The sequence below is a fragment of the Gorilla gorilla genome, chromosome 4 (assembly GCF_029281585.2).
Source record: "Gorilla gorilla gorilla isolate KB3781 chromosome 4, NHGRI_mGorGor1-v2.1_pri, whole genome shotgun sequence".
NCBI lineage: Eukaryota > Metazoa > Chordata > Mammalia > Primates > Hominidae > Gorilla > Gorilla gorilla.
The window spans coordinates 144,831,268-144,848,083 of NC_073228.2; the positions used below are offsets into that span (position 1 = coordinate 144,831,268).

The 16,816-nt window shown below is 41.3% G+C and overlaps 1 protein-coding gene across 19 annotated transcripts in view; it reads left to right on the forward strand.

The window, feature by feature from the left end:
- The window catches only part of LOC101152878 (protocadherin alpha-C2), a 214,820-nt gene extending 198,585 nt beyond the window's left edge, over window positions 1–16,235 (forward strand). For 15 of the 19 annotated variants that reach the window (XM_055389215.2, XM_019026989.4, XM_019026988.4 and 12 more), the window contains exon 4: window positions 14,283–16,235. In XM_055389215.2, coding sequence (XP_055245190.1) covers window positions 14,283–14,593 — 311 coding nt within the window. In that variant the 3' untranslated portion in view covers window positions 14,594–16,235. The remainder of the gene's footprint in view (window positions 1–14,282) is intronic. The other 4 variants (XM_055389216.2, XM_019026992.3, XM_055389217.2 and 1 more) reach the window with 1 other exon arrangement.
- Window positions 16,236–16,816: the final 581 nt, after the last annotated feature.

Below are 16,816 nucleotides of genomic sequence, written 5' to 3' on the forward strand. Positions count from 1 at the left end.
GAAGATTCTTTTAAGTTTCCTTAACTCTACTGAATTTTCAAAAATCAACCTACAGCAATCCAAACTTATCTGTGGAGATACATTCCAAGACCCTCAGTGGATGCCTGAAACCTCATTTAGTACTGACCTTTATATACATTATGTTCTTTCGTAGGTGCACCTATGATAAAGTTTAATTTATAAATTAGGCACAATACTCTTGTGCTTTGGGGCCAGTATTAAGTAAAATAAGGGTACTTGAATACAAGCCCTTTGATACCAAAACAGCCAATCGGATAACAAGACACTTTCTAAGTGAACTAACAGGTGAGTAGTGTAGATGGCATGGACAGGTTGGACAGAGGGATGATTCACGTACTGGGCAGGATGAAGTGGGATGGCTTGAGATTTCATCACATTACTCAGAACAGCTTGCAATTTAAAACTTATGAATTGTTTATTTTTGAAATTTTTCATTTAATATTTTCAGACTAAGGTTAACTGTGGGTAACTGAAGCCTCAGAAATCAAACCTCAAATAAGGGGCGATCACTGTACTGAATAATATGTCAAGATGAGCTATGAGCTTTTAACTTAGTGTTTTTCTTCTCCCAAACCAAATATTGGAAACTTTGGAGTGTTTAGAAAAGGAGAATCGAAAAGGGAAGTAAATGCAGCATTTTTTTAATTGTTAAAAAAAGGGCTGGCCTTGGAAATGTTCTTAGGTAATCCTGGTGGATTTGGTATATCATGTCTGAGAAAATGTGGAGAGTGAAGGGCAGGTTTAAAATTTGTCTCATGTTAGTTTCTGAAGGAAGATAGCCTGGCATTGCACAGTGCCTCACATTTCTATCGTATCACTTAATAATTGTGCAACCTGTGCTTCAGATTTATCAATGTGTAAAAGAGGAGAGACCATAGGCTGTTGTAAGTATTAAATGACATAATGCATGCAAAATGCTTAGAACCATGCTTAGTTCATGGTAGCCACTCAAAAATGTCATCAGAACTATTACTACTCAATTTAATGCTCCTAGCACTTAACACAGTGCTTGGCACACAGTAAAGAGGATTCAAGATGTTTTTGCTAGATTACATGGAATGGTATGGAGGTGTGCAGGGTGGTGTAGAGGCTTCTCCCATTATCTTGCCTTCCTTATACTGCGATGTGCTGACAGCACCTCCATTTTATACCCTCGATGCAAGGATATCACTACTTGTCTAGAAATGGTTGCTCAAGGCTGAGAAGTGACACAGCAACACAGAGCCTGGGATTGCTGCCAAATTTTAAGAAGCACAGATTGTAACAAAGTAAGGGGGAAGGGTAAAGAAGAAAAGTTTGAAAACCCAACCAAAGTCAGAAGCCATTTTGTTGTCGGGTGAAATAATGCCTCATAGAGTTTCAGGTGGGGCAGGCAGTGTGAAAACTTTCGGAATAGTCAGTGTCAAGTTGCGGTGCTAAGGGAGGAACCCAGTAGTGCTCAGGCCTGGGCAAGTCTGGCTTCTTGGAGCCCAGCATTTAGAAAGGCCCTGTGTGTTTTGATATTATGCTGTCACTATCTTGAAGTTCTTGATAATTTGTTAACAAGGGCCGCCTCCCCCCATTTTCATTTGGCAAATTTCACTGGTTCCTGCAAATTGTGTAGTTAATCCTGGGTCCAGGCTAGTTTTTGAACCATGTTGGGCTAGTATTCTTCTGAACCTCTATCTCTTTGATTTAATTACAGAAGAAACAAAAGTCATAACAAATTATATCTGTGCAGGACTAAAATAAAATGAGTAGTGCCTCACTCCCTACATCCAATCATGCTTTCCAAAAGTAACCACTACCAATAATTTAGAGTGCATCTTCAGAATTCTTTATATGTCTACATTTTAATGTATTTTTAAATAAAATAGAATTACATTGTTGAAGTAAGTATTAAAAAATATAGCATTTTTGCATAGAAATATTTATTTCCCTCAATCCCACTCCCCTTTGATGAAGCAACCACTGTTAACAATTTTGTGTGTATCCTCCAATATTTTTTTGAAATTAATCAACTTTACTTTTTAGAGCAGTTTTAGGTTCACAGCAAAGTTGAGTAGAAAGTGCAGGGTTCTCATGCACTCCTGCTCTCCTACATACACAATGCCCCCACACCCCCGCCACAGTGACATCCTGCCCAGAGTGGTACATTCATTACAACTGATGAAACTATATTGACATCATTATTGAAACTATCATTACCACCCAACTTCCGTGTTTACTTTAGGGTTCACTCTTCCAAATATTTCTTGCATCACTTAACAATGGGGATACACTGAGAAATGTGTCTTCAGGCAGTTTTTTCGTTGTACAAATATCATAGAATGTACTTACATAAACCTAGATGATATAGCATACTACACACTTAGGCTCTATCGTACGGCCTATTTCTCCTAGGCTACAAACCTGTATATCATGTTACTATACTGAATACTGTAGGCAATTTTTACACAATGATAAGTATTTGTGTATCTCAACATACCTAAACGCAGAAAAAGTACAATAAAAATACATTATTATAATCTTATAGGACAACTGTCATATGTGTGGTCTGTTGTTGACTGAAACATGATTATGGGGCGCATGACTATATAGAGATTTTCAAAAAGCAAAATGGGATGATGCAATACATATTATTATACAGCTTTGTGTGTGTGTGTGTGTGTGTTAACAAACACCTTTCTACGTCAGTACATATAGATTTGCCACAATCTTCTTGAGTAAGGGTATAGTACTATGTTGTATACCTATATTATAATTTATCCAATTTGCTGTTGGTATCTATGTTTTCTAAACAATGCAATATACATTCTTATACATATTTCTTATGCACGCTTGCTAGTATTTATACAGGATAAATTTCCAGAAGTAGAATTACAGATTCATAGGATATAAAAATATCAAATTGGCAAATTGGCATTCACTTACCTGTGGTTGGACTGCACTTGTTACATACTTCCCTCTGAGCCTTCCATCCCCACCTCGAGCTAGTGCTATATGTCACTTAACTCAGTGACATCATCATCAACAGACTTAGCCTCCGCAGTTGAAAATGCTAGAGCAAACAGAGGAGAAAATTTACTTGTGAATCATAATAGCTAACCTGTACTGAACAGTTAAGCCATGTGCCAAGTATTATTCTAAGCACTTTACAAGTATTAACTCCTTTAATCTGTATAACCACACCCAGAAATTTGTGCATTATTATACTCATTTTACTGCTAAGAAAACTGACACCCATAGGATTAAATAAGATCACACATTTAGTAAGGGCACCAGGATCTGAAGCAGGATTGTTTGACTTCTGAGTCTGTGCTCTTAACCACTGCACACACCGTCTCTAGAAAGTTTAATGCCATCTTTATGCCAGAGTTTATCTACCTGGTTTATCCTTTAACACTATTATTGTATTTATTCATTTACTTGTCTTTTCCTCCCACTGTGCTGTAACTCTTTGAGAACAGGGTACTTGTCCTAATATTATTCATATTTATATCCCTAATTCCTAATTTAATGTCTAATTTATTGTAAAGAAGTTTTTTTTTTTTGAGACGGAGTTTTCCTCTTGTTGCTCAGGCTGGAGTGCAATGGCACAATCTCAGCTCACTACAACCTCTGCCTCCTGGGTTCAAGTGATTCTCCTGCCTCAGCCTCCCAAGTAGCTGGGATTACAAGCTTGCACCACCACGCTAGGCTAATTTTGTATTTTTAGTAGAGACAGAGTTTCACTATGTTGGTCAGGCTGGTCTGGAACCCCTGACCTCAGGTGATCTGCCTGCCTTGGCCTCCCAAAGTGCTGGATTACTGGTGTGAGCCACATGCCTGGCCTTGTAAATAATAAGTTTAGTTGAATAAATAACAATGCCTCTGGGAGGTAGCTATTATATCCATTTTACAGATGAAGAAACTGTAAGTCAATGTTAATCAAATAGTATCCTAGAAAATAGTAGAAAGCAGAATGCTGGAGCTGAGATTTGAACCCAAGACTTTTGATACTTCGTCCAGTGTGCTTTCCACCATGCCTAAGTAGTCTCCTTCACTTCCTCCTTCAGAGGGCTATGGAGAGTAACCTAGCAACCATTTCTAAGCTGGAAAATGTCACAGCCGGAAGTCTTCAATCCCCTAGGAGGAGCAGAGCCTGATGGGGAGAGGGTCCTTGGAAAAGAGAATTTCTGGAAGTACTACATTTGAGAATAGGTGGTTAAAGTGGGAGTTGGATTAGTAAAGGAATACTGCATAGTAATAATACCCATTCTTTATTTCAGAATTTCTTCATGACAGACATTGATCTGTGTGATTTATAAGCCTTGTCTCTTTTTAATGTTCACAATCCCATTAGATGGTTATTGTTATCTTTGTTTTGCATATGAAAGAATGGGAGCTAAGAGGCCAAGTACCTTGCTCGACGTTCAACGAATAAGTGGTGAAGCAGATTCCAACTCAAGTCTATGTTACCCAAGAACCTACATTTTAAGCATTTTGTTACCCCCTGGATATGACAGCCAACTGAAGAGGGGGTATTTTGAGAAGAGACTATAAAGGGAAATTGCCTTCCCTACATCCTGGGGGACCTTATCAACCAGGAAACAAGGTAGAGAAAACTGTGCAGCCTGAGCCCTGCTGGGTTGCGGGGGGCTCACAGAAAGAAGAAATGTGATTTTTTTTTAGCTAACTACGGAGACCAGCCATTCCAATGTTTGAATCTGGGTTCGCAGCACATGATGTCTTTATACTCTTAACCTAGAAATGGCAGAGTTATTTTGGGCACAAAGCAAGAGCTGTGGCTTTAAAAATATGCCAAGTGTATTTATCTCTTCCGCTCCAAGATTACTGAAAATTAGCCCAGCTGTAGCTTGGGACACCAAACAGCCAAAAAATCTTCTTCCAGCTCAACTCATTCCACCCAAAGAGGGTGAAATACCCAGGAGTAGCAGCTCTAGCGGCCTCTGGGGAGTGGTATTAGATTGGCCTCCCCATTGCTAAGCCTGACATCCAATCACACACACACCACTCTCCCAGCTGCTCTATGGATCACAATGCTAGGCCTGTGAATGGAGCTCAACTCCGTTTCTTCCCTCATCCCCAAGGCTTCACAAGAAGTAAACAAAACAAACAAAAACTATTTGATTATTGAGCCAAGGAGTCAATGTGAGAATAGTTTTTCACCTTCATTATCAAATCCCTGTGTGGGGCTGAATGTGGTGGCTGACACCTGTGATCCTAGCACTTTGGGGAGGCAGAGGTGGGAATATTGCTTGAGGCCAGGAGTTCAAGACCAGCTTGGGCAACACAGCAAGGCCCTATCTCTCTCTCTCTCTCTCTCTCTCTCTCTCTCTCTCTCTCTCTCTATATATATATATATATATATATATATATATATAATTTTTTTTTTTTGAGACAGAGTTTTGCTCTTGTCGCCCAAGCTGGAGTGCAATGGTAAGATCTCGGCTCACTGCAACCTCCTTCTCCAGGGTTCAAGTGATTCTCCTGCCTCAAACTCCCGAGTAGCTGGGATTACAGGTGCCTGCCACCATGCCCAGCTAATTTTTGTATTTTTAGTAGAGACAGGGTTTCACCATATTGGGCAGGCTGGTCTCGAACTCCTGACCTCAGGTGATCCACCTGCCTCTGCCTCCCAAAGTGCTGGGATTACAGGCATGAGCCACCATGCCTGGCTCCTATCTCTGTATATTAAAAAAAAAAAAAAATCTTAGCCAGGCATAGTGGCGCACACCTGTAGTCCTAGCTACTCAGAAGGCTGAGGTAGGAGGATCACTTGAGTCCAGGAGATCCAGGCTGGCAGTCAGCCATGACCTCACCATTGTACTCCAACCTGGGCAACAGATATAGACGCTGTCTCTAAAAAAAAAAAAATCCTGTGTGATTTAGGACAAATTATCTTGCTGTAATTTAAGCCTTCAGATTCCTTTTTTATAAAATAAATATGCTTTAAATATGTATTTAGATATACACTTATAATAATAGCTTTAATTAATTGTAATTAAATCATTTAAAATTAAATACATGCAAAATACCCAATAAACTGTCTAATCCATAATAAGCAATTAATAGTCCTTAAACAAATGAATCTTCTGTTGCTCTGATCTTAATAAGTAAAATTTAACGAGTTTTTACTTTGCACCATGCACTTATGCTATGTGCTGTATAAGGATAGTTACATTTAATCTATAAATCAACCCTATGGGGTGGGCACTCTTATGATCTTTTGTTACGGATGAAAACTGAGGCCCAGAGATATGAAATAATTTGCCAAACGTCACCATAATTTACATGATGTAGCCAGGTTTAAGCCTACTATTCTGATTACAGAGCCTAAGATCCTACAGAGAACAGGGAGTGTATTTTTACATTCCCTTGTTTCCATGGAAAAATCTTTCCACTGTCAATTGAAGGACTAAGCAGCAGCGGGGAAGTGCTGGAAATGCTAGCCCAGGTGGGCTTAGCTTCCTCCCTCTCTCTCTGATCCTGGACAGGATTTGGGTTTCAGACCACGATTCTCCTGTGTTTTGTGGGCTGTGATTACTCAGATTAGGTTTGCCCAATTCATAAAGGACTGGCGGGGGTTGGGGGTGAAGGTGTGGGAGAAGGCGGAGCTTGTCCAGTCGGTCCAACAAACCCCACAGATGGCGAAATAGGGGGCGGGGAAGGAGCTTGAGATATTTTACAACCTGGGCTGTTTCAGTGGTTGGTGGCGGATGGTTTTTGCCTTTCGGTCAGCCTGAGTATATACTATCATTCTACAATCGGCCAAATTCTGACGAAGAGGGAGACAGAGAGAGAGGATGATTAAATTGATGCCCAAAACCAAGAAGGAGCAAAGAAATCGGGGCTGTTTGAAAAAGACTGCAGTGGCAGACTTGGGTGGTGAGCGGAAATAAGGAGGAGGGAGAGGCGGGGTGTCTCTGCGCGGAAAGCCTGGAAGTTCACTTGCAAACACAGAATCTGCACAGCCTTCGGTGCCCTGACTCTTTCCTGGGCATCCAGAGGCAGCAGCAGCCGCCCGCGCCAAAGAACGAGCAGTCCAGGGGCTGGGCCGGAAACGGCTGTAATCATTTAATAGCCTTTGCCGGCTGCACTGACTTAGCAGAGTGGGCGGTAGGCAGGCTCCAGAGTGCTGTCTGGCAAGATAGTCCCCGGCTTTAATCAAAATGATGGGTTTTCTGGAAGCTCTTTATTAACCTCAGCACTGAAATCCCAGAGCTGGTAACAAAGGGATGAATGGGGAGCAAAGGGGCGGGGCCGAAACCTGGAGGCCGGGCTGCATCCGCACCCCTTCCCCCACCTCCACTCCTTTCAACTCATTCTGGCTTAGGGCTCCTGCTGGCATCTCTGTGCCTCCCAAATAGTAGTAACAAAACAGGCAATAACCATAATAATTGGCACATTTGTATAACGCTTTAGCGTTTTCAAAGGATGACCTTGTTATACAGCTCAGGATCTGAGTCTCCTAGCTGGAGTCAGACTCCCTAGATTTGAGTCCCAGGCTCCACCAGTTAGTGACCATGTGACCATTAGTCCTTAGTCCCCTCATCTATAAAACAGACACATAACACAGACAGAGATACTAGAAATGTCTACTTCATAGGGCTCTTGTCAGGACCAAAACCTATATGATGTGCAGGTTTGTTTAACTCTGTTGCACGCACATAGGAAGGGCACAGTAAATGTTAACTACATCGACAACCCTGTGATGTAGACAGGAAGGGGATAATCTCCATTTTATGGATGAGGAAACTGAGGCTCAGAGATATTTATGTAAATGGCCCAGGACTATGCACTAGTGAGAGAACCAGGGCAAGTCCTCAAGAACAGAAAGAGAACAAAGCAAGATGAAGAGAAGATAAGAAAAGTGAACACCCTCCAACACCCTCCAGCACATGCCCCTCTGAGAGCTTTCCTGAAAATAGTATCCTTGGTCAAAATGAGTTTATGTTCTTCTATTAGGGAAAGTCAGCGTAAATCAGAAAAGCCCTCCTGGCCTTAACGGAACAGTTCCAAATGCGGATGAGGGTGAGTTTAACAGGCCTGGCATTTGCTTCACAATCTTCTGGCCCTTTCCTGGCATTTGCCTTGGCAAAGCCTCTGACCTGATCATTCCTAGTCCCTGAGGCTCAACTCCATCAACTCAGGCAGCCAGGGTTAGTTTAGCATGAAAGAGGAAAGCTGGAAATTTGGCCAAAAAGATTCCTGGGCAGTGCCTAAGGGAAGTGCCCAAATTGGATTATAGGATTACATGAAGTGGCCAGCTACTTCCAGAGGGCAGGGTTTTTTGTTTGTTTGCTCTGTCACCCAGGCTGGAGTGCAGTGGTGCAATCTCAGCTCACTGAAACCTCCGCCTCCCGGGTTCAAGTGATTCTTATGCCTCAGCCTCCCAAGTAGATGAAATTACAGGCGTGCACCACCACAGTCTCGCTAATTTTTATAGTTTTAGTAGAGATGGGGTTTCACCATGTTCCCTAGGCTGGTCTTGAACTCCTGGCTTCAAGTGATCCACCTGCCTCAGACTCCCAAAGTGCTGGGATTTTAGATGTGAGCCACCATTCCCGGCCCCAGAGGGCAGTTTTTAAAGTAGAAGTGAAGATCTGTACGCTTTTATTAAAATATATGTTGTTCTGATTTTAAAATATATCCCTACCCATTGTGAAGATATCGGCTAATCCAATAAAAAAGCAAAACCATATTTTGTATAATTATGGTCGTATTCTGTTAAATAAACTTTTAAATCCTATTGGGTTGTAATCTGTAGTCTGGGAAGGGCTCTGCCTAATGATTCAGACCCCTACCAGATTTATATGTGTCTGAAATCCTCCTTCTAGCCTCTTAACAGGCCCATTCATTTGGGTCTTGACTGCATCCTCAGTCTTGTCTTTGCCTGAGGGTGAGCTAGGACCCTGGGAGCATAAGGGTGGGGACTTGCCGGAGATCCTAGAAGGGAAAGGAGGCAGCACTGAAAGAAGAAACATTTCCTTGATTGATCATTTGCTGATACTGGCCCCTGGTTGGGGTTAGAGGTAGAAATGTGCTTCTTCCGTTTTCATCTTCTTCAAAAGGGAGTATCTCCTTGATTCTGCCCCAAAGGCATGACATTTTATAGGCAAAGCCAGCCAAGTGTCTTGAGTGCTCTTAACCGAAAGGAATTCAGATCAGGAGGTCAGTCAGTGTTTGTCAGATCCTTAAGCTTTTGTTTTACTGGAATGAGTCACAGTCTACATGCTGCTGAGCTCTCAGAGATGTTTATACAACAACCAGAACAGGTGAGGCACAGTGGTCTGTGAGGGACTGGAGAGACCACACCTTGTTCTGCTCTGCGGAAGTTGGACATGTGGAGGAGGCACCTGACTAGATCTCTGCCTCCTGGAGTTTAGGCTGAGTCATATAGAACCAGGAAGCTCAGTGACATGTTAAAGTGGATTAACTCTTGGCAGTCCTGCTGTGAGGGGCTCCCTCTGCCAATACACACAGCCATTAATGCCCTTTAACTGTGCAAGATGAACATATCTCTGTGTTCTGCATCTCCAGATGACAGTGCTTAGGCCTCATGCAGAGTCCTGGTTATGGTTGAAGAAAAATTTCCATTTTGGGCTCTGAGGGCAACTAAAGGACTGTGGAGTGGTGCTGAAACCCAGTTTTAGGCACCGAATCAGAGGTTTTTAAATACATTTCTCTCTTTTGTCTCAGTCTCTTAGAGACAGGACCTGTATTTTAAAGGTAAACAGGCAGATTCTGGCTGAGCTCAATTGCAGATTTGATTAACTTAGATAGATCAAAGTCATTAGTCTCAGAGAAAAAATTTGTTTCTCATCCCTAAAGTGCTATTGTGTCAGCTCTGCCAGGGGAAGCATGGTGTAAGGAAAAGGGTTTGGAAGAGAGAAGAAAATTTCTTGCCCCCTCTCATCACTGCCTGCTGTAAATTTGCAGTATCATTATCTTGGCCTCCTAAGCCCCGAGAGCTGCATTATATATAATTGCCCATATGTGATACCATTTACTGAATTCTTGCATTGTGCTAAGGATCAAGCTTAGTACTTTACATGCATTACATCATTGTCTTTAGGGACCCCAAAAGTGCCTCATTGGAGAGTTGTTTGGTCTGCTAAAGAGTGGGTACCACTTTCACTTCTCACATCAGTCCTTTCATTCATTCATCCAGCAAGTACTTACTAAACACCTGTTATGGGCCAGGAATTATGCTAGGCACTGGTTATACATTGGTGAATAAACAGATACATTTTTTGCCTTTGTGAATCTTACAGTGGTAGAGAATAATAGGCTAAGGGGGTGCTGCTTGGCTAGGAATGTCATAGAATGCCTTTCCAAGGAGGTTACATTTAATACAGACTTGAAGAATGAGGAGTCATGCTAAGAATGGATGAGAGATCACTCAAGACAAAAGCAAACCAGATGTGTAAAGATCTTGAGGCAAAAACAATTCCAAGGAGCCAGGTATGGTGGCCTGTAGTCCCAGCCACTTGGGAGGCTGAGACAGGAGGGTCGATTGAGTCCAGGAGTTTGAGGTTACAGCAAGCAATGATTGCACCACTGCACTTCAGCCTGGTTGACAGAGTGAGAACCTATCTCTAACAAACAACAATAAAAAACAACTCCAAAGAGTGTTTGAGGATCTGAAAGAAGGCCTGTATGGATGGAGTATAATAGTAAGAGGGAGATTTGTAGATGAGAGTGGAGGAGAAATAAAAATCAGATTATTGAAGGGACTTATGTATCATGGTAAGGATTTTTTTTTGTTTTTTTTTTCTCAAGGCAGTAGAAAGCTTAAGCAGAGGAGTGATATAATCTGATTTATATTTTTAAAAGAGTTTGCTATATGTGTGTTATGCCTCATTTTTTTTTTTTTTTATTTTTAGACGGAGTCTTGCTCTGTTGCCCAGGCTGGACTGCAGTGGCACGATCTCAGCTCACTGCAAGCTCCGCCTCCCGGGTTCACGCCATTCTCCTGCCTCAGCCTCCTGAGTAGCTGGGACTAGAGGCGCCCACCACCACGCCCAGCTAATTTTTTTCTATTTTTTAGTAGAGACACGGTTTCACTGTGTTAGCCAGGATGGTCTCAATCTCCTGACCTCGAGATCTGCCTGTCTCGGCCTCCCAAAGTGCTGGGATTACATGTGTGATCCACCGCGCCTGGCTGTTATACGTCAATTTTTAAAGAGAGACTTTAAGAAATAAAGATGACTCTGGCTACTGTGTGGAGGGTTGGAGAGAAGCAAAAGTGGAAGCAAACTGAATAAGGAGACTATTGCTGCAATTCATATAAGAGATGATGGTGTCCTGAAAGAGTGGTGGCAGTGAAAATTGGGAGAAGAGGACAGAGTCAAGATATATTTAGGAGACAGAAATGACAGGTCTTGATGATGTATTATAAATGGAGAATGAAGAATAGAATAGAGAAAAATGAATAATTAGCTTTGAACTTTCTGGCTTGAGAAATGGGGTAAATGGGGTGTAATTTACTGAAACTGGAAAGATTTAGAAAGGAATAGATTCGAGGAATCAAGAGTTTGATTTCAGATTTCTTCAGTTTGGGATGCCCATGAGATTTCCAACTGGGGATACCAGATAGGCAGTTATACATGAGATTGGAGCACAGAGAGATGTGGGCTTAAAATATAAGTCTGCATCTCATCAGCTTATTCATATGGTATTTATATCTATGGATATGGCTGAGATCCCAAAAGGAGAGAGTGAAGAGAAAATAGAGAAGAGAGTCTAGGGCCAAACCCAAGGAAGCTTCAACACACAGATGAGGAGACTGACAAAGGAAACTGTCAAGGAACAGTCAGAGAGAAAGGTCAGGAGAATGTTTTGATGGTGGGGGCCAGAATATGCTGTCCCAAAATAAGAAGGATTGTTAAGCTGAAGGCAAGTTAAAAGAAGCAGATACAGGCCGGGTGCAGTGGGCTCACGCCTGTAATCTTAGCATTTTGGGAGGCTGAAGTGGGCAGATTGCCTGAGCTCAGGAGTTCGAGACCAGCCTGGGCAACATGATGGAACCCCATCTCTACTAAAATACAAAAAAAAAAAAAAAATTAGCCAGGCATTTTGGCATGTGCCTGTAGTCCCAGCTACTCAGGAGGCTGAGGCACGAGAATTACTTGGACCCAGGAGGCAGAGACTGCAGTGAGCTGATATCTCGCCACTGCACTCCAGCTTGGGCAACAGAGCAAGGCTCTATCTCAAATTAAAAAAATAATAATCATCATAATAATAAAAGAAGCAGATACAGGAGAGGTCTTCTGCCCTCCCTGTATTTGCCTAAAAAACCATAAATTTACAAAGACAAAAGTTATCCTGCTTCCACCTCCCTCCTCTGCCTCCCACCACCAGGGAGAACAAAGGTTAACCACTGAAGATAACTTTGGACTCTTATTGGCCTGGAAATGGTACTGCTTTACAAATTAGCCTTTATCTGCCATTCATTTGCCTTCCCCCAAGTAGCTACCCATTAGAGACTCAAAGTCCTTAAAGGTCTTTTCCTTTGTCTTACACTTCTTTAAAAATTTATTGTTCTTTGTTGAAGATGCTATATAAGCTGGAATTCTAAGTCACCTTTTTGAGAACTGCTCATTCTCTGGGTGTCTGTCATGTATATGTGAAATATACATGTTAATAAACTTCTGTTTGCTTTTTTTTCTTGTTAATCTGCCTTTTGTAACAGGGGTCCAGTCCATCTAAGAACTTATTGGGGTTATTCTCCTACATGACAAAGAACTCATGAGAATAAGTGTTTCAAGAAGGGGATGACAAATGCTGTTGAGAGGTTTGATAAGATGAGGACTAAAATGTGACCATTGATTGTGGAAGTAATATAATGAACTTGACATGAGTTATGTTAGAAAATTACTGCTCAGGGACACCAAATTAGAGGAGACTGAGAAGTAATAGGAAATTGAAATAGCAGTTGTACACAACCCTAAACTGTAATTGAACATAAACAGTTTATTTGATGGAGCTTTTCACGTGTCAACCAAAGGAGCAGTGTTAGATACATAAACATTGCTATGATGTCAGAGTTCCAATATCATGGCCACTGGGATCACTTTGCCCAGACAGACCATTACCCTTCCTCTCCAGCTCTGACTCCTACTCTTCTAGAAGTCACTGGTATACTTTATGGTGTGTCTTCCAATCAGACTCTTGGGAATGTCTTCTATTGAAAACTCCTGTGGATGCATAATCATTTTCCCAAGACTCAGGGCAGATTTCACCTCCTCTGGAACCCCATTAACTTTCTCAAGTATAATTAACAATTTCTTCTTCTGGAGTCCCACAATACTTTACGTATACTTTAGTTATTGCATGTATTAAGTTGGTTTCTAGTTGCTTGAGTGTATGTCCAACTAGACTGTGAGCACACTGAGGGAAGGAATTTGGCTTGGAAAGTAAAATTGGCTCCCAGTGTTTTATCTAAACAAATAGGCTCAATTTACAACAGGATTCCATCCTCTTACGCTGTGTATTCCCATCTCTTCCATGCTGCATCCCACCACCCTTCAATGTTATTACAATAAAATTAAGATCAAATAATTTATTCAACTAATTTTTCTTGTTTTGGACAAAATAGACATCCTAATACATTTATAGCCAAAGTTTAATCTAGACACTAAAAGGAGCATATTTTGCCTTTAGGCTCTGTATTTCCCATCCCATTCCCAGTCAAGATAATCACAACTGTATTCTTTAGGAAATTCTTCACAAAGAACCAAACATATGTTACTATGAAACTAGATTCTTGGTATCCTGGTGAAAAAACCTGCCCTCTTGCTTGTCTGTAAATACTGGCCTTGGCTGGGTGTGGTAGCTCATGTCTATAATTCCAACACTTTGGGAGGCCAAGGTGGGAGGATCTCTTGAGCTTCAGTGTTTGAGACCAGCCTGGGCAACATAGTGAGATCCCATTTCTATAAAAATTTTTTTAAAAAGTTAGCCTGGCATGGTAGCTTGTGCCTGTAGTTCCAGCTACTTGGGAGGCTAAGATGGGAGGATTGATTGAGCACAGGAGGTCGAGGCTGCAGTGACTGCATTTCAGCCTGGGTGACAGAGGGAAATCCTGTCTCAAAAAAATTACACAAATAAATAAATAAGTAAACACTTGCCTTGCCCTCAGACTTGAAACAACAACTCGTGATTTTTTTGGGGAGGTTCAGCCTGCCTATGCAGTACTCCTGTACTCTACCAGCAGTGTGGCATCAAGAGCATGTGCTGATCCTGTTAATGATTTGTAATGTTTTGTCTTTCAGAACCAGAGGCAGGAGAAGTGTCCCCTCCAGTCGGTGCGGGTGTCAACAGCAACAGCTGGACCTTTAAATACGGACCAGGCAACCCCAAACAATCCGGTCCCGGTGAGTTGCCAGACAAATTCATTATCCCAGGATCTCCTGCAATCATCTCCATCCGGCAGGAGCCTACTAACAGCCAAATTGACAAAAGTGACTTCATAACCTTCGGCAAAAAGGAGGAGACCAAGAAAAAGAAGAAAAAGAAGAAGGGTAACAAGACCCAGGAGAAAAAAGAGAAAGGGAACAGCACGACTGACAACAGTGACCAGTGAGGTCCTCAAATGGAAACAAGCCACTTAGCCAGTTTTTGTAATAATGGCAAATCTCTCCCATGTAGCAATTCCCTGCTCCTTTTTCCTATCTACATGAGCCCTCTTAGAGACCTCAGAAATCTGCAGAAAGTTCCCTGTGTCTGTCTAGAACGCATTTAACAGGTTTTGTCGTAAAAGCTTTACTAAGTCTGGTGTTAACTCTTTCTCTCCACTCTGGCTTGTTTTCAGAACCTAAAAAGCAGACCCAAGTTTCCTTTCTCCTCCGCCGCAAAGGAGAGGCTTCCCAGCCCCGCCAGTGAGAGGTTGGACTCTCTGCCCTGTGCTCCGGGGATCCTGTCTTGATGACACTTGCAGGGCAGGCTGAAAAGTTTTGAGATTGAGCAGCTTGGGTGTTTGCGGCCACTGGGTATGTGTGGCTACCGCGGGTATGCGAGTGCCAGATATTGGCTGAGACGAGCCAGCTTAGACTAATTGGTACAAGGGAGGCAAGAAAACAAAGACAAATAAACAGCGGAAGTTATCAGTATGGAGGGGAAGTGTAAACTTAAAGGGACCAGACTTTCTAAATCTTACAACTCAAGAGGTGGCGGCCACCCTCTAGGAGACAAAACTACCCCCACTGACAAGGCTTTAGGAGACCCTAAAGTCTGTTGGCTGTGACTTCATTATACCTAAAATCTGCATCATACCTGCAAGCCAACAGTTCAGTGTTTTAACAGAGAACCACCCTGGGAAACAGAAGCAGATCTGATGTGTTTCCTATACATGTCCTGTGCTCACTTTATTAAAAATTCTTTTGCACACAATGTTTATGAAAAGGCCAGATCCTTTTCCAATACTTATGCAAAAGCAAAAGAAAACCCCGACACCTCACCTTTTGCTGTTTGTTGTTTCATAGATTTATTTAAAAAAAGAGAAAGTCTATAGCTATAAATCTTTAAAGAGAAATATGAATACAATTCCCCTAAACTCTCCTCAAAAGAGAATTCAGTCTACAGCCATTTAAATGATCATTGCTGCTACAGAAGTGCTTTAAGAGAATTGCCTGAAACATCTGTATTATATCGGCCACCTGCCAATCACAGCTTTACTCTTTCAGGTCACTCTGGGGCTGCCTCTTGCATGTATTACTAAATAAAATGATCTCTCTTTCTCTCTCTCTCTCTTTTCTAAGAAACAATTATGTGCACTTTGATACACAACCTTCTCTAACCAACTATATATCAAGACCCAAAAATTGAATAAAAATATTGTTTTCTCATACAGTGAGCAGATTTTTCAATCTACTAATTCTGTGACTTGTCTTGGTGTGCTAGCCTACACCTTCTCTTTGGTTTAGTTTTCCTTTTCTATAACACTCTGAATTGCTAATCTTACTAACACCTATGATGTTACCTGAAATCAATCTCCCATATGTATGCTGTATGCTATGCTAAGACTCCTGAAATATACTTACTCTGTGCTTGTGTATGTGAATGTTAATGCAACTATTACCTAGAGTGAACTTTAAGCTTTATTGTTGAATGTAATTCCATTATATTTCCTTTTGTACACCTGTGAAAAAGTGGAGTAGTGTTTTTTTAACCATTGTTAATCAGCTTTTGTGTATGAAAGACACAGTAAAATTTCTTTCTTAAATCAAGATACTGGTGATTCAAGGAATTTTATTTATGGTCCAGCCAAGAGCCATCTCTTGCCAAGACTTCTGCTGGCAAGGGAATGGATAAAGCTGTTTTGTTCTAGTAACAATTTTGGAATGAATACTGAGAATATTCCATGAGGGTGTGCAAGCACAAATTTTACCAATCTGACCTCTTTGAAGTTGCAGAATGCTTTGAAATTCTAATGGTATCTGAAATATCAGCTCATAGAAAGTAACAAAATTTGCTGTCACCTTAAATAAGACATTTTAATTTTGTTATAATGTACAATTTAGAAGTTTGATTAATTATATTATCTATTTAGGCATTAATATAAAAGAGGTAGGAGTCTGTTATTTAAAAAAAACATTAAATTTAAAAAAAAACTGTCCTGTCTACTTTTAGCTTCATTCTCCCATATTTTGAAGGGTGTGTAACTTCAGCTCTGCAGGATTGCATGGGGTAAAACTTGTTGCCAACACATGTGAACCATTGCTACATTGTAGGTTGTGATCATTTTGCCCCACTGAAGCCCATGTATCTGACCTTACGTGCCTTTTGAACTAGGAGAATCGGGCTAATT